At 32.6% G+C, this 18,339-nt stretch overlaps 1 protein-coding gene across 1 annotated transcript in view; it reads right to left on the bottom strand.

Annotated features, from left to right (window-relative positions):
* Positions 1-18,339, bottom strand: part of LOC142357501 (uncharacterized) — a gene marked incomplete at its 3' end in the record, with an annotated part of 29,652 nt that overhangs the window by 5,637 nt on the left and 5,676 nt on the right. The window contains exons 3-4 of the mRNA XM_075409118.1: positions 10,273-10,338; positions 2,808-2,972 (exon numbers count right to left, since the gene is read on the bottom strand). Coding sequence (XP_075265233.1) covers positions 2,808-2,972; positions 10,273-10,338 — 231 coding nt within the window. The remainder of the gene's footprint in view (positions 1-2,807; positions 2,973-10,272; positions 10,339-18,339) is intronic.

The following is an 18,339-nucleotide window of genomic DNA, read 5'->3' as shown; positions in this document are numbered from 1 at the left end:
TCAGTGTTGGATTATACTAATTGAGCAATTATCCACGCAACTTTTAGGAAGATAGTACAGTAATCAGGTTCCAAAATTTCAATTGCGAATCATTTTCCATTGGAATGTAATTATTTTTTATCTTAATTTCTCGTTGGGACTCTGCTGCCAGCCAATTAGAGAACGTATTTGTTTTCGCATGATTAAAAGTACTGGACAGTGTAAAAAAATTTTAAAATTTGTTTTATGAATTTATAAACATACAGCTAGAAACCATCAAACATAGAGGGAACCAATTGATCCACTTATCCGATTAATTCCGCATATGCACATAGAAAAAGCCTCCAAGTGTTGGAATAAGCTAAATCAACAATTCCTTTATAAAATGTCTTTGAATTGCGCATAGTTTCTCTTTTTGCCAAAATCTACAAATTAGCGTGATATTAATTGTTCTTAGGGGCACTTGATGTTAATGGCAAAGATTCAACAACCTTTGAAAATAATAGGGTTTTCAAATTTCTATGAGTTGATTCGAGATATCTACAAAATTGTGTTTTAACTGTACGATTGAAAAAAAAGTAGATTTAAGTTTGCAGATTATAAGTTCGCCCATTGTAAAAATTTCACATCAAAAACCTATGCTTTCTTTTATTGTCTCTTCATAAAACTTCCGCAGAAGACCGAATCGTTAGTAAAACATGCCTGAGTCTTATAATCTTGGCCTGAACGCCAAGTCAATATCAGTACTGTGCACGTCAAGTTGCGAGTCTCATATCAGTACTGTGCAAAAGCTACGATCATGTCACTTTTTGAAATTGTCAGTCTAAATGCAAGTCCTGCAAAAACTTGCACGTCTGAATGCATGTCGTAGCCAAGACCTGCAAATCTAAAAGCAAGTCAGCGCCAAGACTTAGCAAGTCTCAAAAAAGCGTCTAAAATAGCCGTAAAATGTAAAACATAGTCGAGAGAAGTTCAAAGTCAAGCCCAAAAAACATCAAAAATAGGGGTAAAAAAACATCAAAATAAAATTGAGAACTTGGAAATTAACCAAATAACGTAAAGACAGCTGAAATTGTCACAAGTAGCCAAATAAAACTTCAGAAAAAGCCAAAAGTGTCGAAAATAGCCAAAAACTCTAAAAGAAACCAAGAAAAACGTTAAAAATGGCAGAGTAAAATTCTAAAACAAGATTTTCAAAAATAGTCAAGAAAACACAAAAAACAGACCCAAAATGGCAATCAGAGAACAGATAGCGCTACAATCGTTTGTAGCGTTATTTGACACCTGATTGCTGTTTTTCGCCTATTTTTGATGTTCTCCTGGCTCTTGTTGATTTTTTCTGTCTCCTCTGACATTTTTTGCTGTTGTTGACAATTACAACGCCTTTTTTGACGTCTCTCGAATATTTCTTAGCCATTTTTTGACCATTTTGGACATTTCCTTGACTTTTTTGGTTTCCCGTTTTTTTTGGGTTATTTTGAGGTTTTTTTTTGCTTTCGTTAGTTTTTGGAGTTTTTTATACGCTTTTTAGCTTATCTTGAAGTTCTCTTCGCTATTTCCTTAATTTTTGGACGTTCTTTTGAGAGACGTTTTTTGACTGGCTTAGTTTTGGCCAAGACCTCCTTTTTTATTTACATGTCTTCCCTATGAGTTGCAATTAGACTGACAAATTTAAAAAGGCACATGATCGTAGCTCTGATCGAGTATTGATTTAAGATTTGCAATTTGACGTGCACAGTACTTATGTTGATTTGGCGTTCAGTCCCGGTTTATGAGACCTGGGATTTCCTTACTACGGTTGTGATCTCCTGCAGAAAGTTTATGACGAGACGTTAAAATAAAGCAACGGTTTGTTTATGTTAAAATTTTACATTGGGCGAACTTATATTCTGCAAACTTAACTCTACTTTTTGCTATCGTACAGTTAAAGTAAAAGTTTCTAGATATCTCAACTCAACTCATAGAAAACTCAAAACCCTATTATATTCAAAGGTTGTTGAATCTTTGCCATTACCATCAAGTGCCCCTAACAATAAATAATACCACGCTAATTTGTAGATTTTGGCAAAAAGAGAAAAACTATGCGCAATTCAAAGACATTTTATAAAGGAATTGTAGAATTAGTTTTTTCCAACACTTTGAGGATAAGAATTTGCAATTGAAATTTTGGAATCTGATTATTTTATTATCTTCCGAAAACATTGCGTGGATGATTTTACAATTAGTATATTTCAACACTGAGGCTTTTTCTACATTCATTTTTGGAATTAATCGGATAAATGGATGAAACGTTTTCTCTATGTTTTAAGAGTTCTGGCTCGTAAAGGAACCTTGGAATAATTGTCAACACTGTCACATACCTCTAATTCCAGATAAAATCAGTGAATGCTCTAAGTGGCTTTGAACAGATCTCAAGCTGAAGGTTAAGATGAGAATATTTATAATTCAGTGCAAATTTATATGCAATCTTACTTCTGGAACCCGATTATTGTAACAGCTTCCGGAAAAAATGAGTAAACTCGAAAACTATATATGTATTTTGAGTTATTAATGATTTAGATTCTTTTACACTATGAACACCTATGTATGTTTGTAACCTAAATTATTTAAATTTTTTTTACATTTTTCATTACCTTTTTCAACAGACAAATGTTAACAAAACATTAGATATCGTACACTCGTCATTCGCTTTGACGGTGCTCAATTTTGTACTATAGTTTTGCATATTCGGAAGACAAAGCGAATCTTGCTAGATCTTGTGAAAATAAGAATCTATCATTTTTTTCCGAGATTACAAATTTCTTCTCCACTAGGGTGAGGAAACGTACCCTGTTTGTTAGCTGCCACCTTTGTGACCAATTCCCCATTGAGCAATACATTGTAACTGTCCAATTGAGAGTCACTGATGAAATATGGGTTTGCAGTCCACCTTACCCTGCACACAGATGACGTCACGAATGAGAAACGAAGGTTTGAGGGCGTTGTTGGTCGGACTGAAAAATATATCGCCAAAAAGGTTGAGGAAAATTATGGAGAAATGTTTATCATCTCAGAGGTTTTGATTGAATTGAGTCACTACTTTCATCCGATCCCAATAATTGCGAAATATAGAGGAATAATTGCGAAATTATTCCTCTATATTATATCAGACGATCCCAATAATTGCGAAATATAGAGGAATAATTGCGAAATTATTCCTCTATATTATATCAGACGATCCCAATAATTGCGAAATATAGAGGAATAATTGCGAAATTATTCCTCTATATTATATCAGACGATCCCAATAATTGCGAAATATAGAGGAATAATTGCGAAATTATTCCTCTATATTATATCAGACGATCCCAATAATTGCGAAATATAGAGGAATAATTGCGAAATTATTCCTCTATATTATATCAGACGATCCCAATAATTGCGAAATATAGAGGAAATGTTGGAACAGAACATTTACGTAAAATATGCGGGTAGGCATGGTGGACATGGAGGTTAAATTGTTCAATACTCAGATCACGCACTTCAATTATTGTTGTCAAAGAATTCAATTTGTAAATAAAAGCAAAATCGAAGCAACACTATAAAAACAAGTTCCAAAAAACATTTTTTCAAAAGCCTTGACTTAATTTGAATGCAACAAAAACAGAAATGACGGCTTTTTTCACAAACTAGCATTAACTAAACAAATCAACAACAATTCATCACAAGGAAATCCAATAACCGGAAAATGTCAAGTATCTATGTGTTCGACATGATAGCAAGGGGTATCCGTAATTTGCGTTCGCACATATTGTTCCGACCCCGCTCAGATAGCAAATGAGGACGAGATACGAAACATTCCACAATTTTATACATCGTTTAGCAAAGAACTAAGAGAAAAAAATAATGCTAGATTAGAGGGCCACGACTATTGTAAAATCAAATAAAAGCAAACACTAATTAAGACCAAAACTCGATGTCTGTATGAACATGAAATCACATTTAACTTGCACTTATTTAAACAGGATATGCGAACTGTCAAAAATTAGAATTGGTAACAGGTCGACAAAAAAGAGCAAAGAAGGTAAAGTTAAAAAACTTTTCTATTTTTCTAAACAAACAAATTGATTAACACCAAAACGTATCAACTCGGCTCATTAAAAAAATTAGTTTATACGTCCTATTAAACAATTGAGAACTGTCATTATCAATAAAATGTCAGACTCTACAAACATACGGCAAACACTAAAAAAATCAATTAAATATGACAAGAAAACAGTGTCGCAACCGTTGAGACAATCAGCTAGTCATGGAAAACTTTGAAAATCTTCAATTACACTTTCTCAACGCCAATTGGCCACTCCCTTAGTGTGAATTATTGTGACAAGCATACAAAACGATCAGAAGTGAAAAATTATATAAAATCACATCTTTTATTAAAATGTTGAATACCAAAGCCGAGAAAACATTGGTTGGAATTAAAACAGTTATAAAGATTGGATCTTGGTTCACTAGAAAGTAGATGCAACCTGTCATTACAGAAATCAAGCTCAAAATTGACAGAATTAGGATAACTTGAAGGAAAACAGTTGCAGATTTTTTAGGGAGACCGATTTTTAAGACAGCTTCAAGACCAAGAAAAAATTCAAATTGAAAATCAAAGATTAGATTTATTGCTAGGGTATCTTTTGATTTAATATGGTGTTTCGCAAAGAGCTTTTAAGGAGCACTTAAGAAGCTCACGAAGCTCTTAAGAAGAAACATTTCCAAGCTCTCAGACAAAATTGAGACAAAGTTATTTGTTGACGACAATGAGAACAAATATTGGGAAGTACAATTTTTTTTGTTTTGTAAACGTTAACTGAAATTCATTAAAACCGTTAGCTTTAAACAGAAATCAGAAATTGAATTCATTTAGGCATTCATATAAACAATTGGAGCTCTTGATGATCAAATAAATGGCGCAAGACCATAAAAAGAACGACAATCAAAAGCAAAAAAATTCTAATAAATTTAGTAAGAGAATGGTTTCGCAGCCGTTAAAGTTTTGAGACATGCAATGAATATTCAAAAAAAGTCTTTTTTGCGTTACTTTTGTGCCCACTGGAGCTCTCCTTAAGGTGTTAATTTGAAAAAAAACGACCTCAAATATAGTCAAAAATGCAAAAATTGAAAAGTTTATAGAAATTTCGTGGTAAGGAAACACGTAACATTGATTAAAAATCAAAAACTTTAAAAAGGGTATTTTATCACTTCACTTGGAAAAATGACAAGTTTTTCTCCTAGTATGTTGAGACTAATCTACATTAGAATGGAATCAGGATTTAAAGGAGTTGGCAAACTTAAAAACTTCAGTGACATTATCTTAAGTCAAATACATTCAAAGCTTTAAGAGGCATTAGATAACAAATGAATGCCTTGCATAGTTTCACCAAAAATTCTAAGAGAATCCGATTGAGTATTCGATTAACAGGAATAAATTACGAACCTGCAAAAAAGGAAAACAAGTGAAGTAAGACAAAAAAAATCAAAAATAGTTTGCAAAACCACGTTGTCAATGCCATAAAAACTATGGGTTTTTCTCTGAAGACATAACATTTATTTATTTGGCTTTACTTCTTTTTTCAAGCAGAACATGTCATTAATTTAGCCTTGATTCGAAAACCTTGTTATCAGTATTCATTATAAGGTTAACAAAACTGCAAAAAACATTTGAAAAAGACCGCGCCCCAAAATAATCCGAAAAATTGTTGATCGTAAAAAACCAAGATGAGTCCAAACAAAACCCTAAATTTCCTGAGAATCCAAAAAAAATCTCAGTTTTTCTGTACGTTTGCGAAAAAGGTTAATTAGCAAATGAAATTTTTCAAAAAACCGGAAATAAATGACGCATTTTTCGTAATTATTGAAATAATTTATTGAGACACCGTCTAGGTTTTAATTCCAGAAGAGTCCTATAGCAATAGAAAGTACAAATAAAACCCTTTTAAAGTTTTCACAAATTGTGACAGTGGAACGTAGGTCTCTAATTCCGTCATAACGAAACTAAGTGGGACAGAAGAGCCTATTAGGTGCAATTTTTCATTTTAAAAAGTTCAAGTTTTAAAGATTTTAAACTCGGATAAAATCACCTTAACGATAGCAGTAAAATGAATAATAATTTTATAACAATTTCAGCTAATTTCAGCAAAATTGATCAAATTTTGTCAAAAAATGGGGAAAACGTGAATAAAAACGAAATCCCGTCTATTGTTGACAATAATTGAAACCTCGATAACTCCCTGTAAGAAAGCAAAATCAACAAGTTTTTTATTCTATATTCTAAGCTGGAAGAGCCTTCGAATGATATCACTCGCAACTCTCTATAATCAATATATGCATCGGCCTAAAATTGATTGAACAAAATAAAACCATTCGAGTATATAGTACCCCCAAGTGCGTCGGAACAATAAGTATTGTAATCAAGATGATATTAAATACGTTTTTATAAAAATGGCTTGTATTTTTAAAACAATTTTGACTGTTTAGAGCTGCTATAACTGACAAAACACCAGTTGTTTTCTGATCTTCATAAGTATTCAGTCACTTTCGCGTTTTTATGCGGAATATTTTTTTATCAATTTGACAGTCGCTCTTGAAAAGCAACTAAGCTGGTCAGAAACGTGTTTCTATCGCAAAACACCTAATTATTCTTTTGATCTGAAACAATAACACTTGACTTGATCAGTACGAAACTTTTTTTCTGAGAATTTTTTTTGGTTTTGGAAGTTTAAGACCTGTAACTTGGACATCAAATAGTAATTTCCAATCTCTTGGAGTTAGCGAAGAACATTATTTTTCAGAGGTCTCTAAAATCCAACTTGCATACAAATGTTTCTACAAACCAGCTTTGAATTTGACGAACACTCCTGCGCTGAAAATCAAGTAATTGAAAATGCTCAACTTTTTTGACGAAACCATACAAAAATTTTATTGGTAAAAAAGAATGGTCTGAATATCAGTTCCATTAAAATAGACATTATTTGATTTGTAATTTCTTAAAGTATGTGTAAACAGCGGTTCTTCAAATTCACTTTTTGTTTTGCGATACGAAAACCTGGATTCGAAAACCTTGTTATCAGTATTCATTATAAAGTTAACAAAACTGCAAAAAACATTTGAAAAAGACCGCGCCCCAAAATAAGCCGAAAAGTTGTTGATTGTAAAAAACCAAGATGAGTCCAAACAAAACCCTAAATTTCCTGAGAATCCAACAAAAAATTCAGTTTTTCCGTACGTTTGCGAAAAATTTTAATTGGCAAATGAAATTTTTCAAAAAACCGAAAATAAATGACGCATTTTTCGTAATTATTGAAATAATTTGTTGAGACACCGTCTAGGTTTTAATTCCAGAAGTGTCCTATTGCAATAGAAAGTACAAATAAAACCCTTTTAAAGTTTTCAAAAATTGCGACAGTGGATTGTAGCTCTTTAATTCCGTCATAATGAAACTAAGTGGGACAGAAGAGCCTATTAGGAGCAATTTTTGATTGTAAAAAATTCAATGTTTAAAGATTTTAAACTCGGATAAAATCACTTTAACGGTAGCAGTAAAGTGAAAAATATTTTTATAACAATTTCAGCTAATTTCAGCAAAATTGATCAATATTTGTCAAAAAATGGGGAAAACGTGAATAAAAACGAAATCCCGTCTATTGTTGACAAAAATTGAAACCTCGATAACTCCCTGTAAGAAAGCCAAAGCAACAAGTTTTTTTATTCTATATTCTAAGCTGGAAGAGCCTTCGGATGATATCACTCGCAACTCTCTATAATCAATATATGCATCGGCCAAAAATTGATTGAACAAAATAAAACCATTTGAGTATATAGTTATATAGTACCACCCAAGTGCGTCGGAACAATAAGTATTGTAATCAAGATGATATTAAATACGTTTTTATAAAAATGGCTTGTATTTCTAAAACAATTTTGACTGTTTAGAGCTGCTATAACTGACAAAACACCAGTTGTTTTCTCATTTTCATAAGTATTCAGTCACTTTAGCGTTTTTATGTGGAATATTTTTTTATCAATTTGACAGTCGCTCTTGAAAAGCAACTAAGCTGGTCAGAAACGTGTTTCTATCGCAAAACATCTAATTATTCTTTTGATCTGAAACAATAACACTTGACTTGATCAGTACGAAACCTTTTTTCTGAGAATTTTTTTTGGTTTTGGAAGTTTAAGACCTGTAACTTGGACATCAAATAGTAATTTCCAATCTCTTGGAGTTAGCGAAGAACATTATTTTTCAGAGGTCTCTAAAATCCAACTTGCATACAAATGTTTCTACAAACCAGCTTTGAATTTGACGAACACTCCTGCGCTGAAAATCAAGTAATTGAAAATGCTCAACTTTTTTGATGAAACCATACAAAAATTTTATTGGTGAAAAAGAATGGTCTGAATATCAGTTCCATTAAAATAGACATTATTTGATTTGTAATTTCTTAAAGTATGTGTAAACATCGGTTCTTCAAATTCACTTTTTGTTTTGCGATACGAAAACCTTGATTCGAAAACCTTGTTATCAGTATTCATTATAAAGTTAACAAAACTGCAAAAAACATTTGAAAAAGACCGCGCCCCAAAATAATCCGAAAAATTGTTGATCGTAAAAAACCAAGATGAGTCCAAACAAAACCCTAAATTTCCTGAGAATCCAACAAAAATCTCAGTTTTTCTGTACGTTTGCGAAAAAGGTTAATTAGCAAATGAAATTTTTCAAAAAACCGGAAATAAATGACGCATTTTTCGTAATTATTGAAATAATTTGTTGAGACACCGTCTAGGTTTTAATTCCAGAAGAGTCCTATAGCAATAGAAAGTACAAATAAAACCCTTTTAAAGTTTTAAAAAATTGCGACAGTGGATTGTAGGTCTTTAATTCCGTCATAATGAAACTAAGTGGGACAGAAGAGCCTATTAGGAGCAATTTTTTTTAAAAAAGTTCAAGTTTTAAAGATTTTAAACTTGGATAAAATCACTTTAACGGCAGCAGTTAAGTGAATAATATTTTTATAACAATTTCAGCTAATTTCAGCAAAATTGATCAAATTTTGTCAAAAAATGGGGAAAACGTGAAAAAAAACGAAATCCCGTCTTTTGTTGACAAAAATGGAAACCTCGATAACTCCTTTATGTAAGCAAAATCAACAAGTTTTTTTATTCTATATTCTAAACTGGAAGAGCCTTCGAATGATATCACTCGCAACTCTCTATAATCAATATATGCATCGGCCAAAAATTGATTGAACAAAATAAAACCATTTGAGTATATAGTACCCCCCAAGTGCGTCGGAACAATAAGTATTGTAATCAAGATGATATTAAATACGTTTTTATAAAAATGGCTGGTATTTTTAAAACAATTTTGACTGTTTAGAGCTGCTATAACTGACAAAACACCAGTTGTTTTCTCATTTTCATAAGTATTCAGTCACTTTCGCGTTTTTATGTGGAATATTTTTTTATCAATTTGACAGTCGCTCTTGAAAAGCAACTAAGCTGGTCAGAAACGTGTTTCTATCGCAAAACACCTAATTATTCTTTTGATCTGAAACAATAACACTTGACTTGATCAGTACGAAACTTTTTTTCTGAGAATTTTTTTTGGTTTTGGAAGTTTAAGACCTGTAACTTGGACATCAAATAGTAATTTCCAATCTCTTGGAGTTAGCGAAGAACATTATTTTTCAGAGGTCTCTAAAATCCGACTTGCATACAAATGTTTCTACAAACCAGCTTTGAATTTGACGAACACACTCCAGCGCTGAAAATCAAATAATTGAAAATGCTCAACTTTTTTGATGAAACCATAAAAAAATTTTATTGGTAAAAAGGAATGGTCTGAATAACAGTTCCATTAAAATAGACATTATTTGATTTGTAACTTCTTAAAGTATGTGTAAACATCGGTTCTTCAAATTTACTTTTTGTTTTGCGATACTTGAAATGATTGCGTAACCGTTCAGTTAGCTAGTTCTATTTTAGTGCGTCAACATTTCAAAGGATATCTATTGATTTTTTCCCCCAAAATGCTCATTTTTAGCGTTATTGATTATTATTACATTAATACAGTTTTTTACTACAGATTTTTTTTTGCGAAAACGCTTAATGGTTCATTTCTTAAAACTTACGATGAAAACAGTCATTTTCAAAAATAACGATGAAAAACATTAATTTGCTTAAAATTTGCATAAAGGTCAAAAACGGTAGTTTGCCTGCAGATGATGGGCTCTTTTCTCAATTCAAAATTTTTAAAGAGCTTACGTGTATTTTGGAAGAATGTCCTGGAGCTGCTTACAGATCCGTCGACGCAATTGCGAGCAGTTCGATCTGAAAACAAATTCAAAAACAATCCTGATACCCTCTTAACACTCATTACTGCTGTTTTACAGAATAAAATCATAAAATCATGAAGCCGAATCTCTATTCTATCGAAAACTGCATAGAACAGATTCTTTAAACGTTCATTGATAAAATCCCCATCCCTTGCAGCACTTCCATAACCCACCAGGGTCGGGGCGACAGCTTCATTATTTGTAAGAAACGCGCTGAATGCGCTGAGTTTATGTAAAAAATGCGCTGAGTTCGCTTAAGTTTGCTGAAATTTTCAGAATGCACCGAAACCTCAAAACTTCAACGGATGTTCAACGAATTCTCTACACAACTTTAGCATCATTTTCGGCGAATTTTATCAAAAAGTTTCAGCACAATTTCTCAAAAACTCAGCATTTTTCAGCGCATTTCATATAAAAAACTCAACAACTTCATCAAATTACATGGTTCATCACTTTCTGATAGGCCCAGCTCTATTAAGCGCTTTTCAGCGCATTTACTAGAATCTTTCAATACATTTAAACATCTTTCTTAGAAAATGTTTTGCATTTTTCAGCTTAAATGAAAGATTTCACCCAATATATACGAATTTGTGTTTGTGTTCAGAGCATTTCAGCAGTTTTCAGCGCTTTCCGTACAAAACAATTTATTTGAAAAGATCAATTTAGGTATAAAATATTTTCGGAATTAATGGCTAAGTGGATTGAGGGATGACTAGCAAACGGTAGAGCAGATTTCAAGAACCAAACAACGCGATAACTTTTTGACAATTAGCTGATTTTTCGATATTTTAGCATATTTCACGCTTTTCTCACAAAGTTTTAGCGAATTTCAGCATACTTCACCAAACTGTTACGTAATTTTTTGAGCTTAGTTTTTCAAAATTCCGCACAGATCAGCGGATTTCCGTAATTATTGTCTAGAAAATTTTTGAACCGAGAAAGTTCGGAATTTCAAACGCTTTTTTAGAAGGATAAGTGCCGTTAACAAATAGACAACTCTCGATCTCTCAAAAATTTGTACCAGGTCATCTATGATTCTTTTTATGTTTACTAGGTCATACATTCTTTGTACGGGTTCTCGGTAGTCATACAAGAATTAAACCGAAACTGAAACTTACATTCAAAAGGCTTCAATGGTAATGCTCTAAGTGAGAGATACCAAAAAAATTAGCAGAACAAAATTGGCTGAAATTTTTTTAATAATAAGCGTGATATATGATTTTGTACGATTTCTTATCACTGATACAAAAATCATAAAAAATGTTTACTTGATAAAAAGATTTAGGAACAAGTATTGAGTATCAGGAGCTGCATGTTAATCAATTGAATTGGTAATAAAACAAAATTTTGTTATATTCATACTAAGTAACATATGATTCCATTAGATTAAATAATATATTCCTTCGATTTCAAACAAAATCACAAGTGCTTTGATCGATGTTTAGTTGGAAACCTGAATTAATTTGGTGATATGAGAATTTACGATCTTCGACAGCGCTTTTTCAATGTTATCCATCCAAACGAATATAATTTTTTGTTGCTCATTCAATAAAGGTTTCTTTGTTTTGCTTTAGGATCATAATCACATTCATCAGTTATGTTTAGAAAATTTTAGAAATGTGAATGTTTTAATTTTGAAATTTTTAGCGAGAAGCTACAATTTTCCAACATTGTTTTTTCAGTGTAAACAAAATCAATATGATTTATTTTGGCTTCGTACCGGATGCATACTGAGAAAATGAGTATAATTAGCATCATAATTTGGCATTGTTTGAAAGCAAAGAATGTTAACGCCAGGGCTTTCTATCAAATCAAAACAGCATAATGAAATTGTTTTGCAAGGATTTTTTTCTCGCTGAGGAAAACCTGATTTAAATTGTCAATTGTTATTTTCGCTGTGCTACAGCGGATTAACCCAAATGTAAGAAAAGTCGGTTAATCCAATTTTATTTTTCGCTTTACCAAAGCCCGGTTCATTTTCATACAAGACTCCTGGTAATCAAGCAAAGACATAATTGACTTGTATGACTTCGTGAAAATTTTACAAAGATCAAATATGATTTCTGGGTTATCATAAAAGGACCAATTTTTGGTTGTCAGATTTATGAACAATTTCTATAACATAATCATTTTTTTAAAAAAAATTATCTTGTATCTTAAGCTGACTCTAAGTAATAATTTTTATCTTGTTATTCTAAGCTTGCTCCAAGCTCAAATTTTTTATAAAATGCTCAGTGGCTTTTAACTGTCTGCAAATGATGTTGAGTCCTCACCAAGACATTGTAAAAACTGTGAAAGACAACAAAAGAAAAATTTGTTAATTCCTGATGGTCAAAGTACGATCATATATGAGATTATGATAACGAATACAAGGACCATATATAATTTCCTTGGTTCCATTGGTGCCATGAAATACGTTTTTATCTCAATGATATCATAGATGATAGTAGCATAGCTAGGAAAAGTCAAACAGGAAGCTATGATTTTGATTATAAACCGTGCCTGACTTAAGGTGGTTCTTTGTGCATTTCCAACTAATTTTCTAAATTTTGTGAATATTGGAAACTGTGTGTTACTGGGAGCTTGATAACAAACAAATATTATTATTTTGGTATTTTCTCTAACTCATTATTATTATGCTGTCTAAAATATTTGTTTTTCTATTGTGCTGTCTAAAATATTTTTATGATATCATTTTGATATGTACCTCCCCGTTTTCAGCTGACAATATCATCTCCTCCATAGCCAGCTTTCTCTTCAGAACTAAAAAATATACTTGTGATATATTCAACGAATTTATCAACCGATTAATTTCGAGAGAAGTTTTTGTAACACGTTCTGGCATTTTTTACGTCTTAATTTTCATGCGAGGCTTGAATAATGACTCTTCATACCAATCAAAATAACTCAAACATAGTTTGATTGAAAACAATCGCTATTTTTCTATCAGTTGGTATGACTTTATTGTTCTTAGTATCATTTCTACTGATTCACATTTGATCGGTTATCAAAACTAAGAAACTTTTCATGATTTTTGGCGTGTTTTTGATGAAAAGATCTGAATTTTATCACTGTCAGTCAATTTGTATAATGGGTTTGTCACATTTGCTTAACGATGATGACGCAAAATTAATATTACTGCAGTCGACATTAGGGGACAAATGCGAGGCTGCCTTAAAACCTTTTCCCTTTTTATGTTTTTTTTTGTTTTCAAATTTTTAAAATTAATGATTTTTGTCTGATTAGGAGACCTACTTCCAGAGAAAAATAGGCTCTTTGAGTCTTTCAACTGCTATTTGTATTTTAGCTGTATTATTTGGATTATACAACATTTATGTTCTGGCCCATTTTAGTTGGCGAGAAACTATTGCTCAAAAAGGTTTTTCGTTCAATCAATTTCGGCCGACTGATAAAATTTTTTAGAACAAGTGGGTGGTATGTTATAAAAATGATTTTATGGAATTTTGTTTTCGCATGGGGTTATCGATGTCCAAAACTTTGTGAACTATTAACTCATTTTTGTTGTTTTTGTTTCCAAATTCCGTTTTTTACTTCAACTTCTTGCGAATTTTGCAGACAAAAACGTTAAAATTGTAATCGATTTTGTTGTTGAATTTATTTCTAAAAATAGAAAAAGGTTTTCTAACTCTTTGAAGCAATTTTTGGGCCAAGGTTTTTTTCCTAATTGTTTTAAAATTCCGTTTATCATCAAAACAGACACAATATGAGATTCGTTGAATTTTGCCGGATTATCGGAAACCACTCCGCTGACAAAGTCTTTGTAAACTCCAGTGAGGACCAGTTGTACTTGCGTTTCCTTTGAGAGTGTACTCGGATAAAAATTTTGGCATTTTTTGCGAATTATACTCAGATAATTATCCAAAATGCATAAATTTTTTTTGTTACAATGGCATCATTCAATTTGTCTATATCCATAATATTTGCAACAATTAAGTGCTGCCAATGGATGAACAGCAAAAACAAGGCTAATTTGGTTGGACTGTAATTAAACGCAATCTTATTCAGAAATACTTTCTGCTCTCCTTTTTAACGTCAATATTCAACAGAAAAGTCCAAATCAAGGCCAGTTAAATAAAATTCAAATGGCTTTGTAAGGAATTTAAAGGACACTTGTCTGATTTCTTTTTAGTCGTAAGCTTATGGTCGTATTGATTTTCAAAAACTATTATTTTCAAAAATTAAAATGGATTATTAAGCTTTGGCTCATTTTTCTCTATTTTTTAAATCAACTTGTCGCTTAAGATGGAGTAAAAATTGATGTTTTTTTGCGTTTTTGTTATGAGTTAAAGTTCGTTAGAACTGATAATGCGAGGTTTCGCAAAATAATTTCATTTTTTGGAAATTTTCCCATATTAGAGGTTCCTTGTTTTATCTGGTCACATTATTGACAAGTCAGATAATCCATTTTATAAATTAAAAGCAATTGTACGTAACAACTTTTTTTGGTTAATAGAATATGGTTTTAATGGCTTCAAGACTGTCTTTCATCAGATTTTAATAGATTCTTTTTATTTTTGTCTCTGTTTGTCGTTCTTTTTGTAGGCACATGGGAAATTCTGAATATATGGCGAGGCTTCTTATATACAAAAAGGAACCTTTTTTACTGATTTCAGATGATAACTGAAAATTTTCTTGACATCTAAAACAATTGTTTCAGAAAAAAATACACTTAATTTTTAAAACTATTTTTGCTGTTTCTTTTGGCAATTTGTTATCTAATCTCAAAAAATACACATTGCATATCAATTTATTGGTGTTGAGAATGCACAGTTGAACAAATGGAGTGCCTCTCGTTCGTTATTTAAAGTTTTAGCGTCTTCGACACTGGGTTTTAGCAAAAAATTAAATTAATTTTCGATATTTGTCAGTTTTGTTAGATATCTATGGCTTTAGTTGAGAAAAATAGAACATATTTAATGATTTCAGTCGATTGCTAAAATATTGAATCAATTGTTAATTTGAGCTGAAAGCAATTTTTTATAACACACCAATTAATTTTAAAAAATATTTGAACTTTTGCAAGTTCTTTATCTTTTCCTCATTTGCTAGAAAATTTAAACAAAAATGTGGATGAGTATGAGTGGGGTCGGAATATTATGTGCTAATGCATAGTGGATTTCAAAATTTTTTTCGTTGTTTTAGCTGATTGAGTGAATGTTCCACTAAGATTCATGTAAAACTTGCGAGAGTTTCTAAGAAAATATCTTGCAAGAACATAACAAAAATCCTTTCAAGAGCATAAAAAGTTAACATCCGAAATTGACTCTGGAGCAAGCATAGCATAATTTAACGTAGATTGTGCCGTGTCAAAGTTCTCTGATAGCAGGTTTTACCAACACTGCTAATTAAAGTTGCTCCTAATTATAATAATTCACATATCATCAATGCGGGAGGTATAGAACCTAAAAAAACTGTTCTCTTCTACTCCTCGTTCCAAGAAATTGGGTGCAGCTGGTTTGCATCCATCTCTCCAGGCGCACATACTACATTTTACAGCATTAACTATTGTTTTATTTGCACGTGCTCTAACTGGGGGTGTATAACATAATGGGGGCACAAACTGAAAAGATTCGGTTTTTGTTAATTAAGTAACTCAGTTTTTGCGATAACGAATTTTGCGAGTTATGGTGTTTTCTCAAGATTAATTTAAAATATTTCAGGTTGAGAAAAACTCTATGGGGGAACAAACGCGCAATGTATGTCGCAGCAGTTTTTTGTCTTCTTGCGAGAGCCTGTCAATAAATAGTTGAACTAAAACAGTACGTCTGATTGAAAAAATCCGTGGCTTTAGAGGCTTTGTGTCACTTATCGCATCTTCTCTTTTTCTGAAATCAATTGGTTTCAATAAATATAAACGGAATTTTTAACCATCCAGTTTTAAACTTTTGTCTACTTGAAAGACTAGTTCCATGTTTTTCTTGTAAAGTCATTAACAATTTTGTCAGTTTTATTTGACACTGATTTGACTTCGCTATTAAATATTTTCCCTTCTCGAGAAAAAAATAGACATCGAGTAAATAATGTTCGCTGTTATTATTGGATTTTGTTGTTTGTCTTGTCCTGTTTTCTTAAATATTTCTCAAGTGATATGAGTTGAAAACAATTTTTTGTGACTACAGCAATTATTTTTGAACAATAATTTAAGTTTGCCATTTTTTTTATCTCTTTCTCATTTGCTTGAACATTGTGCAAAAAATGTGAATGAGCGGGCTTGGAACATTATATGCTAACGCACAATGGATTTCAAAGTCTGTTGAGTCGTTTTTTGGGCGAGTGTCCTAGCAAAACACATGCAAACCTTGCGAGAGCTTGCAAGAAAATGTCATGCAAGATAGTGTACAAGATCTTGTAAAATTCAAACTCGAAACCGAATTGGGAACATGCATAGTATAAGTATACGAATATTGCGCAGATAAATTTCTGTTATACCAGTTTTCAATCAACACTGTGGATTAAAGTTTCTCCTAATTAAAATACTTCACATGTCATCAATTAAGGAGGTAAATGACCTGAAAAAATTTTTCCCTTCTCTTCCCCTCGTTCCAGATAATTGGGTACATCTGCTGATTTGCACACCCAGACGGACGTGCCACAATTTTACATAATTAATTACTATGTAATTGCACGAGCTCTGCAACTAGGGGGAGTGTGCACAACGTACTGGGGGGCTCAAACGGAAAAGATTTCAGTTTTTTTAATTCAGGCGCTCAGTTTTTTGTGATTAAGAATTACGCAAATTCTGCTTTTTACTCAAAAACAGTTGCAATTGTTTCACGTTGGAAAGTTTTGTATGGGGCAACAAAAGCGCAATGTTTGAATGTTTGACGCAACAATTTTTAGTTTTCTTTCAAGAGCTTGTCAATAGTTGAATTGAATTAAAAAGCCCGTCTAATCGAAAAAAAAATTCCATGGTGTTGTAGCTTGATTTATGTCACTTTTTGCATCTTGGGTATTGGCCAGACCAAACAGACCAAAATATGGGTATTAACGAGACCGAATAGACCGAAATATGGGTAATAACCAGACCAACCAGACCGAAATATGGGTATTAATCAGACCGAACAGACCGAAATATGGGTAGTGACCAGACCCAATAGACCAAATTTTCCATTGACCAGACGGAAGGCGTGACCCAATTTTCTTTCCAGACCATTGAGTTGGATCGCACCGGACCCCTTGTTGGCAACACAAGTCGGTCTGGCCAATACCTGTTTTGGGTCCTGGACTTCATCCTGGGAGTTCACGGCTACGTAGGCTGAATTATTTCAACTTTTTGTTCTTTTCCTTTTTACCAACCCCCACGCCTGAGCTTACCTGCCCAGGTTGAGGCCCCATACCAAAAATCCATATGTCTAGACCATCCCAGACAAAACATGTCTATACCCAGACAGCCCCAGACTGAACGTACTTATGTCCAGGCTTTCGTGCGTTCAAAAATATTTTTGCGTTCTTCGTGCGTTCCAAAGACCCTATGTCCAGATTTTTGTGCGTCCAAAATTAGACATGACCAGACTTACGTGCATTTCAAGCCGAAATTTGTGCGCGCATGTTTCAAAATTTTTTGAGTTCATGTCCAGACTATCGTGCGTTCAAAAACACCTATGTCCAGACATTCGTGAGGTCAAACACTTTTATGCGTTCTTCGTGCGTTCCAAAGACCCTATGTCCAGATTTTTGTGCGTCCAAAATTAGACATGACCAGACTTTCGTGCATTTCAAGCCGAAATTTGTGCGCTCATGTTTTAAAATTTTTTGAGTTCATGTCCAGACTATCGTGCGTTCAAAAACACCTATGTCCAGACATTCGTACGGTCAAAAACTTTTGTACGTTCTTCGTGCGTTCACAAGTGCGCTTATGTCCAGGCCTATCGTCAGTTATAGTCATGTAAGTTGCACTTAACGTTTTGATAATGTGTTCATTTCAAGTATAAATGCATTAGGGTGATGGTTGTGATAAATTGCCCCAGCAGTTAGT

This window comes from Convolutriloba macropyga, unplaced genomic scaffold, assembly GCF_964194025.1.
Source record: "Convolutriloba macropyga unplaced genomic scaffold, txConMacr16.3 SCAFFOLD_1707, whole genome shotgun sequence".
In the NCBI taxonomy this organism is placed as follows: Eukaryota; Metazoa; Xenacoelomorpha; order Acoela; family Convolutidae; genus Convolutriloba; species Convolutriloba macropyga.
Note: the sequence above shows the minus strand (reverse complement) of the source record. Positions and strands in the feature narration are given on the sequence as shown.